At 62.2% G+C, this 20,218-nt stretch overlaps 3 protein-coding genes across 5 annotated transcripts; 2 read left to right on the top strand and 1 right to left on the bottom strand.

Moving 5' to 3' along the window:
- Positions 1-796: 796 nt before the first annotated feature.
- LARGE2 (LARGE xylosyl- and glucuronyltransferase 2) lies at positions 797-6,077 on the bottom strand. 3 transcript variants are annotated; one of them, XM_032840690.1, is made up of 15 exons: positions 5,941-6,072; positions 5,688-5,846; positions 5,497-5,609; positions 5,088-5,170; positions 4,692-4,815; positions 4,255-4,426; positions 4,022-4,126; positions 3,451-3,563; positions 3,240-3,365; positions 3,007-3,162; positions 2,716-2,876; positions 2,058-2,336; positions 1,587-1,736; positions 1,308-1,503; positions 797-1,054 (listed from the first exon to the last, which is right to left on the bottom strand). In XM_032840690.1, exons 2-15 carry the CDS (start codon positions 5,782-5,784, stop codon positions 845-847), a joined length of 2,085 nt encoding a protein of 694 aa, XP_032696581.1. In that variant the 5' UTR covers positions 5,785-5,846; positions 5,941-6,072; the 3' UTR covers positions 797-844. The 3 variants fall into 3 exon arrangements, with proteins under 3 accessions (XP_032696581.1, XP_032696580.1, XP_032696579.1); XM_032840689.1 differs by having other exon boundaries at positions 4,722-4,815; positions 5,497-5,846; positions 5,941-6,077; XM_032840688.1 differs by having other exon boundaries at positions 5,497-5,846; positions 5,941-6,076.
- A 3,187-nt stretch (positions 6,078-9,264) lies between these two features.
- PEX16 (peroxisomal biogenesis factor 16) lies at positions 9,265-16,112 on the top strand. Its single transcript, XM_032840687.1, has 11 exons — positions 9,265-10,320; positions 10,521-10,556; positions 11,353-11,429; positions 11,735-11,868; positions 12,005-12,105; positions 12,849-12,929; positions 13,016-13,171; positions 13,276-13,348; positions 13,482-13,601; positions 15,292-15,356; positions 15,959-16,112. The coding sequence occupies exons 1-11, from the start codon at positions 10,209-10,211 to the stop codon at positions 16,015-16,017; spliced, it is 1,014 nt and encodes a 337-aa protein (XP_032696578.1). The 5' UTR covers positions 9,265-10,208; the 3' UTR covers positions 16,018-16,112.
- Positions 16,113-18,971: 2,859 nt separating this feature from the next.
- On the top strand, positions 18,972-19,721 carry CUNH11orf94 (chromosome unknown C11orf94 homolog). Its single transcript, XM_032840708.1, has 3 exons — positions 18,972-19,116; positions 19,321-19,394; positions 19,556-19,721. Exons 1-3 carry the CDS (start codon positions 19,013-19,015, stop codon positions 19,675-19,677), a joined length of 300 nt encoding a protein of 99 aa, XP_032696599.1. The 5' UTR covers positions 18,972-19,012; the 3' UTR covers positions 19,678-19,721.
- Positions 19,722-20,218: the final 497 nt, after the last annotated feature.

Below are 20,218 nucleotides of genomic sequence, written 5' to 3'. Positions count from 1 at the left end.
AAAAATCGCCCTCGAAGAGGAAGGGCAGGGCTCACAAATTCCGCTTTGCTCCCCCCTCCCACGGGGCCCTTCCTCCCTGAGGACTCCCCCACCCCCCACAGCAGCCTTTGGCCTCTGCGCCTCTGTGTCGTTGGGTCCTCAGCCCAGGGTAAGCTGCAGTCAGGCAGGACAGGACGGGCAGCCAGAGGTCAGCGAGCTCCGAGCAGAAAAGAGCCAGCCAGCCCCCAATCCTGTCTCTTGTCCACGCCCTTTGTGATTTCAGTCTTGGTAGAACTTGTATTTGGAGTTTTGTGCTTCAAAGTTTTTGTTTTTGTTTGTTTCATTTTTGTTTTGAGGGGGTGGGGGGGATCCAGAGCAGCTGATCAATTTGTATTTATTTATTTTAACATTTTACTAAATAAAGCCAAATAAAGTCTCTCAGCCTCATGGTGTTGGGTTTGGGGCAGGGGAGGGTGGGCAAGACATACTCGGGTCCCGGCCTTCCTGCAACTCCGGGGAGACTCAGCCCCTTCCCGGCTGACCCACACCCTCATGCCCCAAACCAGATGGAACATGAAAAAGAGAACTTTAATTACAAAAAAGGGATGTACAGATGAAGGTGGGGAACCAGCCCCAAACAGCTGGGGCACCAGGAGAGTAGACCCCAGCTGTAGCAGCAGGGGGAGGCCCCCAGAACCCGCCCTACAGGTGCTCCAACGGAAGCCCTTTCCAATGAGACCTTCAATAATTTAAGTAGCAGGGGGAGTAGGGAGGGTGGCCAGGTCGCTCCAGTGTCTACAAGGGAGCCCGCGAGAGCCAAGGGGAAGCCCAGGGGTGAGCCATGCAAGGCCCAGCCTCCAGGAGGTCAGGCGGGGCTTCGGGGCGGCTGCAGGGCGGTGAGGTATTTGAGGGCAGCAGCCCCGTAGTGACGGGACAAGTCCTGGTGGAACTCATCCTTGAGGACCTGGAGGCAGTCACGATAGGTGGGGCTGGAGCGGAAGCGAGAGATGTCAAGGCTCGGGGCATGCGGCAGGTGGATGGTGAAGGCCTCGGGCAGCACCAGGAGCTCGTATTCCTATAGGACAGAAGCAGACAGACACCCACTGTCTGTGCTGGGGGGAGGGCTGCAGCTCCAGGGGATGGGGAACAGGCTTATCTGATCGCCTCTAATAGCCAAAGTAAGGGTCAAAGGGCAGATTTTAGTTCTACACCAGTGAAATTTCTAATAGTACTGCTTAAGGGTGCTGTGTGCCAAGCCGAGGTATAGTGAGCTCCCTGGGCCTGGAGGTATCCAAATTGAAACTGGAGGCAGTGAGGCACATCCTCACCTGTGCATCCAGCTCCACGATGTGGGCCACCTTGTTCCAGCCAAAGCCTACAAATCGGGGGTCATAGCGGGGACAATCACGAGGCACCACCACATAGGGCTCGTAGTCAGCAGCCCACTGTACCCGGTATGGGGTCTGAGCCTCCCGCCAGCGGGCATAGTCTGTGGGCGCGTGACCCTGGGGCCACTCGTGGTACCTGTGGAACAGGATGGGCCTCGGTGAGAGGGTGGGGGGAGCCGTATGGGCAGGGGAGTAGAGCCGAGCAGGGGCCTCCCCTACCTGAAGGTGTAGAGAGAGCCGGAGTCCAGCAAGGCCAGCAGCTCGGCCTTGGAACTGGGGAAGCGGAAGCGGTAGTGCAGGGTCTCGAACGCTGGCACCACCAGGGCCGCTTTCCGCTCTCTGCCCAGCTTCAGCTGCTCGATGGAGGCCCTGAGCGGGGAGCGCCCATAAGCGCCGGAGGCGAGGAAGGCTCCGGGCCCAGCGATTCCCTTTCCTTTGCCGCAGGACCCAAGGCTAGCTGGCCCGACCGCCCGCGGGAGACGGACAAGTGGGGGGCTGCTGCGGGAAGCAGCTCCCAGCCTCCCCTCCTCTCCGAAGGCAGCCGGGAGAGCTGATACGGCCCCTCCACCCTGCTACGAACCCCATCTTACAGGGGACATGGAAGCCCACAAAGGAGCCACCACACACTTGCCTAGGGTCCCAGTCCACACACACCAGTCTGCCGCTCCACTCCCCGCTCCCCGGGCCCACCTGAGGTAGTCGTAGAGGGAATAGGCAGGCAGGAAGTCAATGTCGCTGAGGAAGACGTAAGGCGTGAGGGACTGGGCCAATGCCACATTCCGCAGCTGGTTGACAGGGTAGAGGGGACCCTCGCGGTATACCACGTGGTAGGCCACGTTCTGCCGGGCAGAGAGCACTGCCGAGGCCTCGACGAAACGCAGGAACTGCTGGGCCTCTGCGTCTGTGAGGTATAAGGCCAGGCTCATGGGGCCCGGCCAGTGCCTGCACAGGGCTTCCAGCATCTGCAGCCTGGGGCGAGGGGGGTGGTCAGCCCACTGGGGCAGCTCCCCGGGGCAGCTGCCACAGACACCCCTTGCCATGAATGACTGAGCACCTTCCCGGGCCTTTCTAAGCCGGTCTTAGGACCTGCACAACGACCCCACAAGGGGGCCCCTTCCCAGGGAACAGGTAAGAACAGCAAAGGCTAGAGATATGCAGACTTGCCCGTGGTCCCCCAGTTGTGGACGTCGGTGCCCAGGCACCCAAGCTCTTAACCACAGCCCATGTCTCTGGATCCGGGAACTCCTCAATCCTCAGGCAGCGAACAAGAGCTCTTCCTCCCACCCACTGAAACCGTCCTCTCGGAATCCCCCGTCCCAGCCCCTGCCTTGCTCCCCGGTACTCTCACCGGTCCATAGAGAGCTGGGCCACCAGCGTGACGTCGTGAGGCCTGGGGGGCGGTGGCTCATGGGGCAGGAAGGTCAGGTGCACGCGGTGCACGGTGAGCTGCTGCTGTTGGAACTCGAAGCAGGCATCTTCCTCGTCCAGGTGCGCCAGGGCCCGCTGCACCTGAGGGGGTTTCGGGGAGACGAGCGCCGGGGCTGGGGCGGGAGGCCAAGTCCCCAGACAAGGCCGGGTCCCATCAGAACAGGGAGGGGGCAGAGCCTCCCTAAGGTGAGGGAAGGTGGCTCCCTCTCACCTGCTCGGCCCCGGACGGGGGTGGGCTGGGGCAGCCGAAGAGCTCTCTCCGCAGGAGGTTGCCGTCATACCCCAGGAAGGTCAGGTGGAGGTTGCGGAAGTATCCCACGTGCTTGTTCTTCACTCGAAGCTTCTTGGGTGAGTTCCAGTGGATTACCTGGGACCCAGGAGGGTGGTGTTCGGGGGATGCGCGCGGGGACCAGAAGCCCACCGCTCGGCCCCAACCCCACTGACCTTGAGATCAGACGCCTCCGAGTAGCAGCGCTCAGCCAGCGTGTGGTCTGACAGCTGAACGTTCCAGATGCAGGGCAGGGGCTGCACCAACCCTGGGTGTTCCTTGATTACAGCATTGAAGATGTCCTGGGCAGAGACAGCCATTGTGTCGTGGCCCGGAGCCTGCCCCCCTCACCCTCCCATCGCTCGCCGTCAGAGGTCCCCCCCAGACCTGGTCCGCCAGTGAGGTGGCTGGCAGGGTGAGGAGCTCCCGTGTGGCCGTCAGCTTCCACATCTGCCCCCAGCCAGCCTGCCGGAGCCGGTCCAGCCGCAGGAGGATCACACCTGCCCGGGGGAAGGGGTCGTCATGCCCACCTGGGCTAACCCTGCTCCTGGGGTCAGGGTTTATGAAGATGTCTTTTGAACGTCTACTTTTTGACTTATTGGTATTTTCTGACTGTTCAGACAGGAGCATGGACCACTTCAGCCAACCATCATTCCTTTTGGGGGTGAAAGGGGGGCACCGCCCAGCTTACAGAGCACCTCCACAGCCATCTTCTCCCACTCAAGTGATCCCACGGCTGGCAACATCATCCCCATTTCATGGATGAGAAATCAAGAGGCCCGGGGGACCAGGTGGCTTAGCCAAAGTCATCCAGCACAGCCAAGGTTGGAACGGTTTTCCAGCTCTTCTCCTGGTGTCCATAGCACTATCTGTGTGTGTGTGGGGGGGGGGGGGGTCCCTAGCATCCTTTGTCCTGACCAGTGGTCACCCCTCCAGCCTCCCCCGACCACTGTCCCACCTGTGTTAAATCCCCGGCCCAAGGCAGGCCAAGGCCTGTGGTTCCTCCAGAGGTTGCCCAGGTACCAGTCGCTCTGATTCTCCACAAGACCGATCACCTGCTCGTCTGGGAGGGGAGGGCATGAGGGAGCTGCCTGAGGCTGCCACTGGCCCTCGGCTCAGGGCTAGGCCACAGCTGGGCCTGGACAGGCCAGGGAGGGGGGACTGGCTGGGGCTGGGTCCCAGGCCTCTCACCAGAAAAGTGAGCAAAGAGTGCCCAGAGCTCTGCGATATCAGAGGCGAAGGTGACATCTGTGTCCAGGACAATGACACGGGCCAGGTCAGGGGGCAGGGCAGCAGGCAGCACTAGCTTCATGAGGCCGTACAGGCCAGAGTAGTGCTTGTTGGGAATCCAGGAGACCTGGGGCTGTGTGGGGGGAGGCGGTGGGAAGGACAGGGCTTGAACCCAGCAGAGAAGGGCCTATGAGGGCCAGAACATACGCCAGGGGTGACACAAGGGGAAGAAGGCATGGGCCCCAGGGAGGATTAGGGATTTGAGCTTCTGTGGGTGTGATGGGATTGGGGGGTCCAAGGCAGCTCTAACCTCTCCTCCACGCCCCCCCCCATGCCCTGGGAGGAAGGAAAGGACTGGACACCGCCAGAAAGAAGTCCAGAAGGGCCAGGGCCCCTGCCTTGAGCTCCTCTGCGTCATAGAAGCTGACCCGGACAGCGGGAACCATCCACGTGTAGAAGAGCATCTCCAGAATGTTCCTGGCCACGGCATCAGTCACCAGATGGAAGTGCAGCGGATTTTTCCTTTGGGAAGGACAGGTGAGGAAAGCTGATAGGCCCAAGAAAGAAGAACTCAAGACAAGACCCACCGGAGGGGCTCAGAAGTGGAAGCACAAGCTTCTGCAGAGCTTTTCCGTCCCCAGCTTCGGATGCTGTTAGAACCACCTTCAAGGGAGGAAGGGACACTGTCCCTGTGGTGCAGGTGGGGTCACTGGAGCTCCCAGATCCCGCCCAAGCCTGTGTTCCCTTCCCCACTGGCTGACTCCCCACCCCCCAACCCAGACACCTGGTTATACCTGTAGAAGAGCACGGACTTCACCAGGGTGACGAGGTCTCGGCTGGAGTTGTGTCCCGCACACACGATGGCCACGTGCAATAGCTGGGGAGGGGATGACAAGGTGAGCAGCAGCCCCTCCCCCACCGGAGCCCACGACGGGGCTGGCCAGGCCTAGGGCAGCGGAGCCCCGCCCGGCAACAGAGCTAAGGAAGACTGGGGTGAGGGCACGCGGAGCAGGAGTCCACCCCTATTTCACAAAAGGGGAAATTAAGGCCCGGAGCAGGGGAGTCGTCCCCGGCCGGCTGGTCAGTGTCAGAGCCACCTGGCGGAGTCTCGCCAGGTGTCGCCATTCCCACAGGTGCCGGGGAGGCCCGGCTGGGGGCGCGGCGCCCCTGAGATTTCCGCCGCCAGGGGCCGCGCGCACCTACCTCGCACCTCGCCAGCGGCGGCGGCGGCGGCGGGACGCAGTCCGAGTGGTTGTGGCCCCCGCGGTCCGCAGACGGGTCTCCGTCTAGGGCACCAGCGCCCGGCGGCCGCCCGTCTGCAGAGACACGTGGCGTCAGCGGGCAGGGGAAGGATCCCGGGCCCCTCCGCTCGCCTCCGCGCTCGCCGCGCTCACACTCCAAGTCCCCGCCGAACAGGAGGAATCCGATCAGAAGCAGCAGGAGCAGCAGCGCCGCGGCCCCCAGCGCCCGGGGGCGCCCTCGGGGCAGCATAGCTGCCGGCGGGGGCGCTCAGGGCGGGGCGCGACCCCGGGCTGTGGGCTCCATCGCGGTCCCTGAAGATCGGGGAGGGAGGCAGGAGGATCAACCTTGGGCGACGAGGCCCGACGGCCGCCTGGTCTTCCGTCCCGCTCTCAGTAGCCACCTCACCTGCTCCAGCGGCTCGGGAACCCCGACCTTCCTCTTCCCGAAGGCGGCCGGGGTGCAGGGGAAGGGGGTGGAGGCGCAGGCCAGGCCCGTCCAGAGCGGGAGCCAGCCCCGCCCCCAACCTGGGTTCAGGTTTCACCTCCGCTCGGCTGAGCCCAAAGGGGCGGGGAGACCCCGGGGGTTGTGGGGTGGCTGGCCCCGCCCTCCGCCCCGGCATCCGACGCTCCCCCCAAAGCCCGGGAGGAACCCGGGGAACCCCCAGGCTGGCTGGAGGGAGCGGGGGCAGCCACCCAGGAAGGCATGGTCCCCGCCACCTGCCCTAAGCCCATCCCCCTCTTCCAGCTCTGAGGCCCCATCTCCTTCACTTAACCTCCCATCGGGGGAGGGGCCCGTGACCCCGGGCCCGGGATCAAAGGGACGGCCGGGTTAAGGCAGAAGGAGTGGAATGCGGGGCCTCGAGGGTCCGGGACACCTGCTCCGGGCACTGGAGGCGGGGCTGGTCGAGCCCTGCCCTAGAGCCGCGGAGCACCTGGAGCTCCCGGGCCGCCCCACCCCCATTCATTTCTGGCAACACGGACAAAGCCGCCTTGCGAAGATCGACTCCTGCCCGGGAGCTGGCGAGGGGCCTCCCTGACGCGGGGACCGGGATTCCCCACCCTTGCCTAGACCTGCGCCTTGTGACTGGGGCTGGGACTGGATCTCTGACTCGGCCCCACCTCGCACCCCGCAGCCGACCGCAGCCCGGCCTCGGCCCTGGAGGGAACGGTGCGCGCTCTGGCCAGTGAAGGAGAACAGTCACGGCTGGCTGAGCGGACATTCGTGCCAGGCCCGGTGCTGAGGTTTGCCGAGCCTCGTCTCGGTTAACCCTCCCCTCGTCTCGGTTAACCCTCCCTTCGGTCCTGTGACGCAGGCGTTATTCTCCCGAGGAGGGAAGTGACCTGTTCCAACACCCAGACCCCTTCCTAGGCTCTTCCCTGACGGCAAAGTGTCCCGCTGCTCTACTCTAATGCTTCCTGCCCCGGGACTTGCCCCTGATGTTCCTTCTGCCTGGATTCCACCAGGTTGCCTACCCCCACCTTCCCGAAGGCGGGCTCCTCCTTCCACTTCCCTTGGTTTATTTTATTCCTAGCCCTCCTGGAAGTTGACCTCGTGGACCTGTTTATAGCAGGTCTCCCCACCGAGAAGAAGGCTAATCCTGGGCCTGGAGCCTTGTCTATCTTGTCCTGTACTGGGCCCAGGAGCCTAGCCAGGGTCCAGCACCCACGGAGCACAAAGTCAGTGCTGAAAGTGGATGGAATACACCAGGCCTCTCTGCCAGCCCGGTTAGCGAAACTTCACCTATGAAAATGAGGGCCTGGGAGATCCTAACCCAAAAGAAGCTGTGGAAAGCAGTCCAGCATGAGACCCTCTCAAGTCTCCTCCTTCAAGACGCCAGGATACCTTTCTCTGGGAGATGGGGTTTTTCCAGGAAGGTCCAGTTTGGGAGGCCAGGGTCACGGTTGCCTTGGAGACTGATGGTGGCTCTCTGCACATCTGGGAATTAAAAGGAGACGGGGATGCAGAGGCTGCCCTGGCGCTTGGAATTTTGAGCCTTCAGCCCCTCTGGCCCTCATCTCTAGCCTGGAGCCAGAGTACAGATGGATGAATTCCTCCCCAGGCCCCTCAACAAAGACTGGATGGGAGTGGGGGGTGGGTAATGTGAGCGAGAGAGTAGAACACACAGTCAGGGCCTGGCCAGGGAGTGCGACAGGAGCTGGGGCAGCAGAACTTAACCGTGACTGGCCCCAGCCCTCGATTAACCTTACCACTCAAGGGAAGCTGCTTGCTGAGACCCCTCCTGGGCCTCCGACAGGTTGCTATGGGGCCGGGGGAGTGGGAGACAGGTGTGGCCATATGAAAGGGCAGTCTTCTAGGCCTGAAACCTTGTTTGACCCAGCTCTGCCCAGGACTTTGCTGTGTGACCTTAGACCGGTCAGGCCCCCTCTCTGGGCCTCATTGACCTTCTCTGTACTGGTTAGACTGGTCTAGCTCTCTTCTCCTGTGGCTCAGGGCCAACCGATGGGAGGTTCTGGCCCAACTTGCCCAGAGGCCCTTCCATCCCAGCCAGGTGACCAATGCCAGGTAGAAGGACCCAGCAGGGAGGGGCTTTGCTGAGTACCTCCTCCACACATGGCCACTCTGTTTCTGGGACCTAATCAGGCCTGAGATCTGGAGAGGAAATTCAGGCAACCCTGCTGCTTCCAAAGTGGCTGGGCCGGCTCTCCTCTCCCAGTCCTGCAGGGAAGGTGGAGAAACAGAGGCCAGTGCCCCTCACTGTGTCTGGGGGACGCTGCTGCTCTGTCCTCCACACCTTTTCTCCCCAGAACCACAGGCCCGTCCGCCCTGCGAGTATCACAGAAACTTCACAGTCCCCGTCCTGTCCTCACTTTCTCCACGGGCTGCAGAGGGAGAGACTGGGGGAGTGCCCACTGGGGAGGTTCGAGAACAGGTTCATTAAGATGGTGGGGTACTGGGAGGAAAGGAGAAAGAGCCCCACACTGAATGCCCTGAGCCCTGGTCTTAACCCCATCTGCTAGCTAGACTCACGGCCACGTGGCCTCACTGTGTCACTGCCCTTGCTGGGCTGTGGGCAGTGGGAGAGAGGGCACTGCTGTGGGAGACGCACATTGTGGTCCATCTGGCCATTGCCACACCACCTGCCCTAAGCCTTTTCGCCTACTGGGGCCTCTTATTCCCCATCTGTGAAAAAGTTCACACCTAGCTGGCAAAGTTGCCAGAAAGAGTGGTCTAGGAGTAAGCCTGGCATCCAGGAGGTGGTGAGAAACCGTGTTGATGATACCCACGACTGCCCCCTCTGTTCTCCAAGAACTTTAGCCTCTCCCGAGGCCCCTGGACACATCACCCTGGGTCATCATTGCTTGTCATGAGTAGGGAGGGCAGCTGTGTTTCCCCACCTGCTATAGAAGAAAACTAAGCTGGAGAGGAGGGTGAGGGAGTGGGGAGGTCTATGAGGGGCTGTGGCTTCCTAGTGAGGCGTGTTGTTGAAGGCGCCTAGGCTCTGTGGTCAGACTACAGCAAGATTCAAATGTGGCTGGGCGTTCTTAAGCAGATCCTTTTCACACCTGCTGATAATATTCCGTAGAGGGAATCAGGTAAAACAACATGTTACTACTTTCAGAGTTCCCTGAACCAGGGAGCCAGGTCCCCAAAGGCTCAGACCCTTGACCCCACCCAGGCCCCGCCCCTTTCCCCACAGCCAATCAGTGGCGGCCTCCCCGGGGCGTCAGATGCCCTGCCTCTGGCGGCTCCTGTCCCGCCACAGCTTCTTTCAGGGAAGCCGCCCGGTTTGGGAAGATTCCCGGTATTCTCGCCCGTCCCTTGGGGAGCAGCTGAGGACCGGAAGGTGCATCCGAGGGCCGAAAAGCGCTCTGAGATTGAGCCGGAGTTCAAGGACCAAGGCTCCCCTCAAACCATTTTACAGATAGGAAAACTCGAGACCCAGAGAAGGGAACCACTCGACCAAGTCACCCCAAGCCAAGAACCGAAGGCGGAAACAGTTTTCTCCGCGAGGATGGGACTGCACGCCCGCACAGTGCATGCGGGAGCTGTGGCCGAAGCCCAACACTAACAGTGGCTGACCAGGGATCGAGACTGCGTGGAGGGCTGGATTCTTCCTTGCCTCGGTTTCCCCAGCACTACCTCTGGTGGGGGTCGGGAGACGAGGCAAGTGGCCAAAAGGGCGCCTGCCAGGACTGTCCCCGCGCCTCCTCAAGTCTGATCGAAATTCCTTTAGCAAGCTACCTCCCCGCCCCTTAAAATACGGTCCTCCCGTTCGAGCCTCTCGGCGTTCTATTGGAAAGACTCCAGAGTCCCAGTCCATTCTCTAGAATGAACTGCTCAGACTACCGCGGGAGCGTTCCTGGAACTGCTAACTGCGCAAGCGCAAGGGCCGCCCACCCGGAAGGCGGAAGAACCGGGTCCCGACGCCGTTGGGAGGGTCGGGGGCGGAGTGTGTGTTAACCAATGACCTGAAGGAGCAGGGAGGGCGGGATCAGGCCCGCGGTTGCTAAGCGCTACCCTGGAGGGAGGTGATTTAGGCAATGGGGTGAAGGGTGGTTCAATGGCCCTTCGCGTCATTATCCTTCTGGCCCTCGGAAGTTAAGCAACGAAGAGGCGGGCCTACGACCGGAAGCAGGAAGGAGGGCGCAGGAAGCAGGGTGTTGCAGCTGGTCGTGCCGTCGGTCCGTGAGTCTATCCGTCCCGAGGGCAGGATGGAGAAACTGCGGCTTCTGAGCCTCCGCTACCAGGAGTACGTGACTCGTCACCCGGCCGCCACGGCCCAGCTGGAGACTGCAGTGCGGGGCCTCAGTTACCTGCTGGCAGGTGCTACCCTGACCTTTGCCCCAGCCCTTAGGGGCTCTGACCCCTGACCCCCACTGGCCCCTTCCCTTCGGAGTCAGGGTAGTGATCGCTGTGCTTGAGAAGTTCCGTCCAGGTTCCCGTCGGGCATAGGGAGGGGACGTCTGCGCCCGAAGCCGCAGGCTGAGGCGAATGCTCACCCGCCTCCTGTGCCTTCTCCCCAGGTCGCTTCTCCGATTCGCACGAGCTGTCAGAGCTGGGTGAGTGGGGCTCTGGGGTGGGTGGGGGGCGGCGAGGCTTCCCAGAGCGGGGACCACCCCGGTCCGCAGTCCTAGGTTTTCCGTTACATGATCCTGTGCTGAATCGGACACAGCTCCAGAGTCCACTGTCTTGACGTCTCCCCCCCCCCCACCCAGAATAGACCAGAGACAAATCTGGGGGACCTTGACTGGTCGGGCCACTGACCCAAGTACCTTGCCTGCCTTTGCCCAGTTAATCCTCCCTGTAGTCATAGGAGGTGGGTAGTGTAACTGTCCTCAGTGTCCAGTTAAAGGGGCAGTTCAGTGAGGTTAGGGGACAGCTACTGATGATCCCAGAGGCAGGATTCAAGCCCAGATTTCTCACATTCGAAGAGCCTCAGACTGTAATTGCTTCAGTCGTGTTTGCACAGGGAGCACGGGAGGTGGAACTGGAGCTGCCTCTGGGTGGGGGGAGGGGGGCAGGCTGCAGAGACGAGGCCGGGAGATAAGACCACCCATCCATGGCTGTGACAGCGAGGGGCAGTTCTGGGCAGCCGGCCAACCCGGGCTCTGGGGCAGGGCAGTCACTGCTTTGTCACAGAGATCAAACCATCCCTTCGTGTTCCAGCCACCCACACGAGATCTTACCGGGGAGCGCGGAGCTCTGAGGAAGTGGGTGGGGAGGCGGGTTGGTTTCCACACAGTCTGGGACAGGAGGAGTAGAGCAGGTAACAGGTGATCCCTGCAGCTCTGGGGAGAAGGGGAGGGTGGCGAGGCTGCAGGACCAGCCCCTGAAGGCCACACCTCTCCCTCTCAGTGTATTCTGCCTCTAACCTGCTCGTGCTGCTTAATGATGGGATCCTGCGGAGCGCGCTCCGGAAAAAGTTGCCTGTGGTGAGAATTCTGGCAGGAGCTGAGGGCGGGAAGCTTTGGGACAGCGTGTGTAGCACGTGTTACCGTCTCAGCGTGCGGCATGGCCACGTCTGCCGACGTTCAGGCCGTCTCCTCAGGGGAAGGGTCGAGTTGTTAGCGCCCCTGTCTCAGAGGAAGAGACGGAGTTTCAGCGGCGTGGGGCAGCCTCTGCCCCCTGGAGAACTCAGGCCTACACGGGTAGTTCTAGGGGAAAATCCACCTCCCCTAGGGGGAAGGCCTGGGACGGGTCCGCCCAGCCCTGACCTCTTGGCCTGGGGTCCTTGCAGTCGCTGTCCCAGCAGAAGCTGCTGACGTGGCTGAGCGTGCTGGAGTGTGTGGAAGTGTTCATGGAGATGGGGGCCGCCAAGGTGTGGGGTGAAGTGGGCCGTTGGCTCGTCATCGCCCTCATCCAGCTGGCCAAGTACGTCGGGACTGAGGAGGGCAGGCCCTGGGTGGAGGGGACTCAGGCCAGCAGTTCGGATGGGGTTCACCAGAGCACCCCTGACCCCCTGCTGGCTAGCCATTGCCCCCGCAGCCCTGTCATACTCCCAACCCAGGGCTGTCCTGCGGATGTTCCTGCTGATCTGGTTCAAGGCTGGCCTCCAGACCTCACCCCCCATTGTTCCGCTGGACAGGGAGACCCAGGCACGGCCCCCTGGTAAGCTGTTGCCACTCTCTGGAGCGGCCTGGCACATGGAACTAATTCGTGGGTTTTGAGCGGGCCGGCGGGAGTGGCGTGTTGTCTGTTCAGGGAGCACATCTATCCCCAACAGTTCTGTTTGCTCTCATTCCCCTGTATTGTACAGAGGGGAAAAAAGAAGGATGAGGCTAGAGGCATAATCAGAACTTGAACTCAGGACTCCTGGCGCCAGAGTTTTCATTCTTTTTTGCGGGTGGCAGGAACGAGGGACAGCATGAGGTGGAGACAGAAGTCCTGCCAAGCCTGGGCCTTGTTCTGTATCTCAAGTGCCACAGTTGTGTGAGGCTGGGTACCCGGGAGATCTGTCCCTTCGGGGCTTCCTACTCCTTACCGGTTGGCCTGATGCTTCTGGCCCTCCATGGGGACCATTCTTTGCTTCTCCTGGTCATATTGAATGCAAAGGCCTGAGAAGGCCTGGGCTCTCCCTCTTCCCTCCCTCCCTCCAGTCCCTGGGGAGGTCTGGCTTCTTGGCTGGCTCCCCTGCCACCGGTGATGCTGCACTTTTCCCAGGCCGGGGAGGGTGCTGACCCCACATCACTGGCGACTGCGTCCTGCCTCAGCCGCTGCCTTGGTCCAGGCTTGTCCACGCTCACCTGTTCTCCCCTCAGCCCCCCAGGAGCGTTCACGGCCCGCGTGTTCTCCACAGGCTCTGCTGGAAACGTGGCCCTCTGACAGCATGGCCTTCTGTCTGTCCCTGCTAGATGGTGACCAGAGCACTGGCAGCCAGGAGCAGTCATATGTGGGGAAACGGTCAAACCGAGTGGTACGAACTCTCCAGAACAGTAAGTGTAGGATGTTGTGGCCTGGGCGCCTCAGGGCTGAGGTCAGCCCGGGCCTGACTGCTCAGCCGCGGCCCTTGTGTTTCTAGCCCCATCCCTGCACTCGAGGCACTGGGGAGCCCCCCAGCAGCGGGAGGGACGGCAGCAACAGCAGCAGCGCGAGGAGCTGAGTGTCACCCCCACCCCTCTGGGCCTGCAGGAGACCATCGCAGAGTCCTTGTACATCACCCGGCCGCTGCTGCACTGTATCCTCAGCCCACAGCTGGCCAGCCCTGCAGGGCGGGCCTATGGGGAGCGGGGGGCGGGGTGGGCCATGTGCTGGAGACCTCCTTGACACCGTGGCCGTCAGTGCTCAGCCTGGGCCTGTGGGGTCAGCGGTCGTGGACACCCTGGCTCCTCTCTGGGGTCGTGGATGTGACCAGGTGAGCCTGGGGCTGCCTGAGGAGACCACTCCCTCTGCTGGGTTTTGTGCTGCAGACCTGTCTCCACCGGAGCAGATGGGGGGGCCCCCCCTCCCCTGTTGCTGGCCCTGACCGCGTTCTCTTCTGCCCCCAGCCTGAGCCTCCTGAGCGACAGGAAGGGCCTGAGCCGGAGGGAGCGTCTGGAGCTGCGGCGACGGACCATCTTGCTGCTCTACTACCTGCTGCGTTCCCCATTCTACGACCGCTTCTCCGAGTGAGGACGGGCCCCAGGAGGGGCGAGGCCCACCCTCGGCCTGGCCCGGCTGCACCCACTGCCTTGGGGTGTTCAGGCCCCCGGCCCAGCCCTGGGCATGCTGAGGGCGGGGCCGTGGGGATGGTGGGGGGAGGGGCTTTCTTCCTGCTGAGTGGTTTGGAGCCCGACCTTGCAGAGAGGCCCTTGAGGTTCACAGAAACTGGGCGCCTTAAACCGAGCCGCTTAGCTAGCCTGTGGCAGAGCCAGGGGCCACCGCCATGCTCTCTCTTAGCCTGTCCCTACCTTGCCCAGCCCCTGCTCTGTCTCCTTTGAGGGCCCAGAGCTTCCGGCCTTAGCCAGGCTCAGACGGCCCACTGGCGGCAAGTGGGGGGTGGCTTGGGACCAAGTGCTCCAAGGTCTGCCAGGTGACTGCCTGAGGGGTGACTGCGATTGGGGGGGCGTCCCTGTATGGCGACGGGGGCCAGGAGACAGACCGGAGGCTCCTGTCTTAGTAAGTCCTCTGCTGGAAGATTGCAGTCATACCCGGAATCACATTTCCTGCTAGGACTGCACAGCCTCTGTTTGGGTTCGGTTTGCTTTGTTTCTGAGGCAATAGGAAGTGAGTTTGGGCCACACTTAATGCCACCTCAGTGAGAACAGCCGGGCCTGGCTGTCCCTGTTTCCAGCTAAGTTTGCAAGCTCACAAGCTACTAAAGCCAAATCCTATTCCCTGCTCTGAAGGAATATTCCAGAGACTTACATGGACCACATGAGCTCCCCCCACAAACGGTCTGCCCTTTGCAGAGGAAGCGTAGCCCCAGGATCTCGGAACTGAGGCATTTTGAGGCGACCATACCGGCAGAGGTGGCCCCATAGGCAGCGAGCCTCTAGTGTGGCTCCTGCCGAGCGGACCAGCCTCGTACCCTTACAGCAGTGGCTCAGACTGAGAAAGGTCTAGAAACCTGCCAATTCCTGTTTCCCCAGAGGACAGGGAGTGGGCTGCTGAGCGGCTCTGGGGCGCAGGCTGTGCGGGGATACCCCTGTCCTTCCTGTCAGAGACCGAGTGTCATCTCTGGGGCCGGGCTGCCTTCCAGTTGTGTGACCTTGGGCAAGTTACTGAACCAGAGAGAGGTTACTGAACCTCTCTGTGCCTCATCTGAATGACGGGGACGTGATCGTGCCCGCCTCAAAGGGTTGTGGGAGGCCTTCTGTGACCTCGGACGTAGGGGGGTGCTTGGTACAGAATCACCCAGCAGATACCGAGTCTTGTCATTTCTCTTGTTACCCTCCCTGGCACTGTCGTGTCACCCTAGGTCCTCCCATGGGAAAGTGCCGTCTCTTAAAAAAAAACAAAAAATAAGGCTTTGGCCCTGGCCCTTTCCTCTGAGAGTGCCCCCCTCAGGGGGGCACTGGTCACTCAACATTGGCTCATGAGGTTTCAGTGTGGCTCAGTTCTTCTGGTTCACAGGGCTTCTCGAAGGTGGGGATGTCCTTCTGGGCCCTCACCATCCCTGTGCTGGGACTGGCCTATGTGCAGTGCCCCAGGAATGCATTGGCTCAGGAGAAGGAAGGGCAGGACGAGAGAGGAGTGTGTGTGGTGCCACGAGTAAGGCCAAGTCAGGAGCTGAGCTGTGGGCGGTCCAGGCCTATGGCCGGGGTCATAGGCACACAGACCCCCTACTCAGCCTGCTTCCTGCTCATGTCTCTGCAGGGCGAGGATCCTCTTCCTGCTCCAGCTGCTGGCAGACAACGTTCCGGGTGTTGGCCTGGTGGCAAGTAAGTGCGGGATAGGGGTGTGATGATTACAGAGTGTCACGGGTCTGTCCAGTGGCCCGTGTCCTTGACTGTTGTCTCTTTATCTCCTTGTCATTTGATTCTTGACAGAGTCAGGAGAGGGAGCCCAGAGGTCAGGTCGGGCGGGTGACAGCTCCTGGGCAGGGCCAGGCTGGCCCATAGAGCCTCAGGGGTGGCTGAAAGGGGGTGTCCTGTCCTGGGAGAAGTGTAGGGCCACCCTGGGCTGTCAGCCTTAGCTGCCCCGGGACCCCGGAGCCATATACCGCTGGCTTCTCTGGGGCTTTCTGGTGCCCACCAGGCTGTTTGGAGCTCTCCCCTCAGCATAGAGGCCATCAGTGTCCACAGTGGGACCAGCCCTGTGGCTTCTTGAAGCCTGAGGGTCTTTTTGCAAAGGGGACAAAGGTCACTGCTGCTGCTGCTTTCCTAGGGGCAGGCAGGTGGGAGAGTCTGTGGGGCTGGTCGCCCAGCAGATGTGAGCAGCTGGGTTGGGGCCGCTGCAGCCGAGAAGGGCCTCAGGTAGAGCGGAGTCAGGTTGGGGCCAGGTTGGAGTCCGGCCCTCAGCTCCGAACTCCCTCTCATTGCAGGGCCACTCATGGATTACCTGCCTGCCTGGCAGAAAATTTATTTCTACAGTTGGGGCTGACCTATCCCAGGAGTGGGTGCAGGGAGGGGCAGGGGTGCCCCAGCCGCTCGGTCCCCTGGGGCCCCTTCACCCTAATAAACCGACTCTGGCAGCGAGCCCGCCTGTGGCGTCTCCATCCCGCTGCCCGGCGCTCCTGGCAACCCCACCCAGCAGCCGGGCCACCCGAGCACCTCCCGAACATCTCTGGCCACGGAGCCACTGCCTCCTGCCCCTCATCTCTAGGCTGAGAAGCCTCGGTTGGGATGGAGGCCTGGGCTTCTCCGGCCACAGAGAGCTGGGATCTGGTCTCTGCCAGCGTGGGAAGCTGCTAGCCGTGGCAGCTGCGGAGGTTAATCCCATACCGCTGTCCCCGATCCTGGTGACAACAGGCAAGGCCCAGCTGGGCAGGCAGTGACAGCTGCCTGTGTGGCCTCTGGCCAGAGCCTCTGTCTGCCCCCTCCCTGCAGGGCCCTGTCGCTCCAGCCTGCCAGCCTTTCTGTGCCGGAGCCTGGTGAATGGTGGGCCCAGCTTGGTTTGGTGACCCCTGGAGCCCCCAGCCCCCATTTGATGGCGGGAGGTTTTCTCCCATAGGCACCAGCCAGCCATGGGGCCAATCCTGGGGGCGGGTGTCAGAGGGACTCAGAGCCGGAGCGGGTGCAGGTTCGGGAGTGTGAGTTGGGGTCTCCATGCACACTCCCTGCCAGCTCCCTGGAGACGACGTCTCCCAGAGCTACACACACGCACACACGCACACGCACGCTGCTGGGGAAGGTGCAAGTGCCCAGACCGAGCGACTGCACCCTGACTGATCTGCCTGGGCCGTCCCCTTCTCAGCCGCCACCCCTGTCCCCTGTGAACAGACTGTCCTCTCCTGCTGCAGTGTCTAGCCCAATGAGCCGCCCTCTGAGTTCTAAGGGCTCCATCCGCACCAGCCTCTACCCTGCCTCACTTCCTCTGTCACTCTGGGGGGAGCTGTGGGGAGGGGGGCAGCCTTTCCCTGCCCCCCCCGAAGGCACATCCAGGTCCAGGACTGGAGGGTGAAGGGACAAGCCCTTCAGGGAGGTCACAGCTTGGAGCCCTGACTGTTGCCGGGCATGTGCCCTATAAGTGGGGTCTGGCCCGGGTCTGTCTGTGCAGCGGGAGGGGAGCAGGCCTCCCGCCGGGCACTCACCCCCCAGCGGAGACACGGAAATGAGGCACATGGGGCGTGAGAACAGGTAGGAGCGGGTCCCTGAGGAAGGCCGGGTCCGAGGTGGGAGAGCAGAGGACAGATGCCTGTGGAGGGCACACCCGTCAGGGAGGCCTCTGTTCTAGTGGGGGTGACCCCGCGTCAGTGCCCTGCAGGCCTCGGCTGGGAGACGACGTTGTGCACAGCAAGTCACAAGAAACTCAGACCTGCCTCCGGAAGGCAGCAGGGAGGGGAGCATTTTAAACCTCATCCCCGGGACGCCTGGGTGGCTCAGTCGGTAGTGCGCCTGCTGCCTTCGGCTCAGGTCCTGATGCTGGAGTTCCGGAATCAAATCCGCATCGGGATCAAGTTGGCTCCCTGCTCAGCAGGGGTCTGCCTCTCCCTCTGCCCCTCACTTGCTTGTTTCTCTCTCAAATAAAAACTTGCTAAAAAAATACACCTCACCCCAGTGGCCTGGTGCAGGGGCTCCCATCGGGCAGTGCTGGAGGCTGAGCACAGGGACACAGTGGCAGGATCCTCCAGCAGTGGATGCGCCTGGATTCAGGCAGGCTCGGGAGTGGGTGTGGCTAGAGAGGGAGATGGTGGCATCTTAGAGGCCAGGAGGGTGAGGGATGAGGGACTGAGTTGGGCGGAGTGTCCAGAACTGTGGGTTCCCGGCCACGGTGAGAACAGAGGATGGGGACCCGGGCTTGTTGAGGGACAGCTGTGTCCAGGACACAGAAAGGGAGATGACCACTGAGCAGTTAGCGTGTGGGCTCAGAGCACACAGGGACAGTCTGAAGGAGATACCAGCACTTGTCACCCTGGGGGTTACTGAGGACCCGGAGTCAGGGATGTCCCTCTCCCGGCCCTGGGCACGTGGGCAGTTACGGGTGTGGGGCTGGACCCCCGGAAGGTCTGCTAAGAAGCGATGGGGTTCCGAAAGTGCAGAGCCCTGCTCGGCCCTCGGGTTCTGAGTGCACAGGTCTGGAGTGGGCCGGGGTTGGGAGGGGAGCTTGGGCTGCGCGCTCCGGGCTGGGCAGGAAGCCAGGGAGGGGCCCGCAGCCCCGGCCCGGGCGGGAGGAGCCCTGCTCCGTGCTGGCGCGTTGCATTTATTCATTCAGCAAATCGTTTTTGAGCATCCGCCGGCTGTGGCTGGGGATCCTGCCTCGAACGAAACCAGTCTCTACCCTCGGGAAGCTTCCACTCTAGGGAGCAGGCTTTGCCATCGACTCAAAATCCCTCTGTCCAGCCCCGGGTGGTGGCAGGGCCTGGGGAGCCCCGGGGCCAGGCTGTTGGAAGCTTCGGGGAACTGGGGGGTGTCTCTTAGAGCAGCCCGACCCCCGGGCCAGGGCTGAATGGACTGCTTGATGCCCTCTGGCTGGAGGACGGTCCTGGCATCACTGGGGGGTTGGGGGGGAAACAGGGCGGTGGCAGCAGGAGGCAGGGGGCGGCAGAGTGGGAACGGCTGGGGCTCTCCACGTGACCTCTCCTGCGTGCCACTCCTTGGGCACCTAGGTATGCACCTTACCTCAGAGACGAGAAGGCGGCCCACGACTGTGACATGGCCGCCTCGCAGGAGACAAGGTGGGGCTATGAATGGAGATCAGATGCCAAAATTCTATGCCCTTAACCCTCGGGCAGTGACACTAGAGCAAGAAGCTGTTTGGCACCTGTTGGCCAACAGCATCGACAACACGAAACGAAGACCAAAGCTCCGCTGGACGTTTCTGGCCTGGCCGAGCCCTGGAACCCCGCCCTTTGTGAGGTGGCCCGGGAGTGGGCACTCCCGTCCTTCTGCCGGGGGAGGGGCAGGCAGAAGCCAGAGGACAGGGACCTGAATAGAAGATGGTTCTCGCCATGCTGGGGGCTCTGCGTCCCAGGGCTGGGCTGAGCCTCTTGCTCCTCTACCTCCTCCTGGCAGCTGCACTCCTCCGCCCCCAGCCACTGAGGTAACAACCGGGGGCACAGGCTCAGGGGCCCACAGAAGGTGAGGCTCTGTCGTGCTGCCTCCCGCTCCTCTTCCCGGAGGACTGGCTGGTGCCATAGTCCTGGGTGTCGCGGCTCACGCAGTCCCCGACCCTGAGCCCGCACAGGGAGGTAGGTGGTTAATGGCCTGTAAGTGCCTGGGCTGAGCACCCCAACACCTCCCACAGGCCTCAGCGATCTGTTCCTGAAGAATTTTCAGCCCCTCTGGAACTCTCGCAGCCACTTTCCGGCCTAGTGGATGGTAGTATCTCAGCCCTGCCCTGCCCTGCCCAGCCACCGGGGACACATGCCCTAGGGGAGGGCACCCACACCCAGCCTCCGGGGCTTTTCATCCCAAATGGCACCATTCTGGGGTGATCTTGGTGGATTCCCCCTGCCACCCACACCCTCTTCTCTCCTCAGACTATGGGGTTCGACCCAAGCACCCCTGGCCACGAGGGCCTCGACCCCTCCTCTCCCAGGCCCAGCAGCGCAAGCGGGATGGGCCAGACATGGCCGAGTATTACTACGACGCACACCTGTGACTGGCGCCACTTATAAAGCTGTTCTGTGCAGCCACGGCTTAGGCTTTCCTGACATGGACGCCAGCTGGGGCCGGGGGGTGGGGGAGGGAGACACAGCCACTGCAGTCCAGACAGGAAATGGCACTTTAATAGTTGTGGCCAGGATGACAGGACCAAGCTGGGGCTACAGCCGAAGCAGCCGAGAGGCCCTGGCTGGCCTGGGCCAATCTGGGAGCCGCCTTTTCCTGCCGGGATGGGGCCCTGCCGCAGCGCTCTCCTTCCCTGGTGAGGCCCCACACCTGCCAGGGGCCAGCATGACGGCCAGCCAGAGGCCACCCAGGTGACAGAGCCGGGAACAGGGACTGCACCCCCCCACCTGCTGTGAAGTCCTTGGGAGGTGGCTGGGCTCAGCGTGAGCTCAGGGCCTTCAGTTGGGGTTGGGAGTTGGGGATGGGGCAGAGGGGACGCTGGCAAGTGGCATGGGCTTTGTCAAAGCAGGAGCCACAGCCGGAGAGCCAGAGGCCCTGGCAGAGAAAGTGATGCCCAGGATGGGCCAGAGCCC

Source organism: Lontra canadensis, unplaced genomic scaffold (genome assembly GCF_010015895.1).
Source record: "Lontra canadensis isolate GAN:19392208 unplaced genomic scaffold, GSC_riverotter_1.0 scaffold115, whole genome shotgun sequence".
NCBI classification, from domain to species: domain Eukaryota; kingdom Metazoa; phylum Chordata; class Mammalia; order Carnivora; family Mustelidae; genus Lontra; species Lontra canadensis.
Note: the sequence above shows the minus strand (reverse complement) of the source record. Positions and strands in the feature narration are given on the sequence as shown.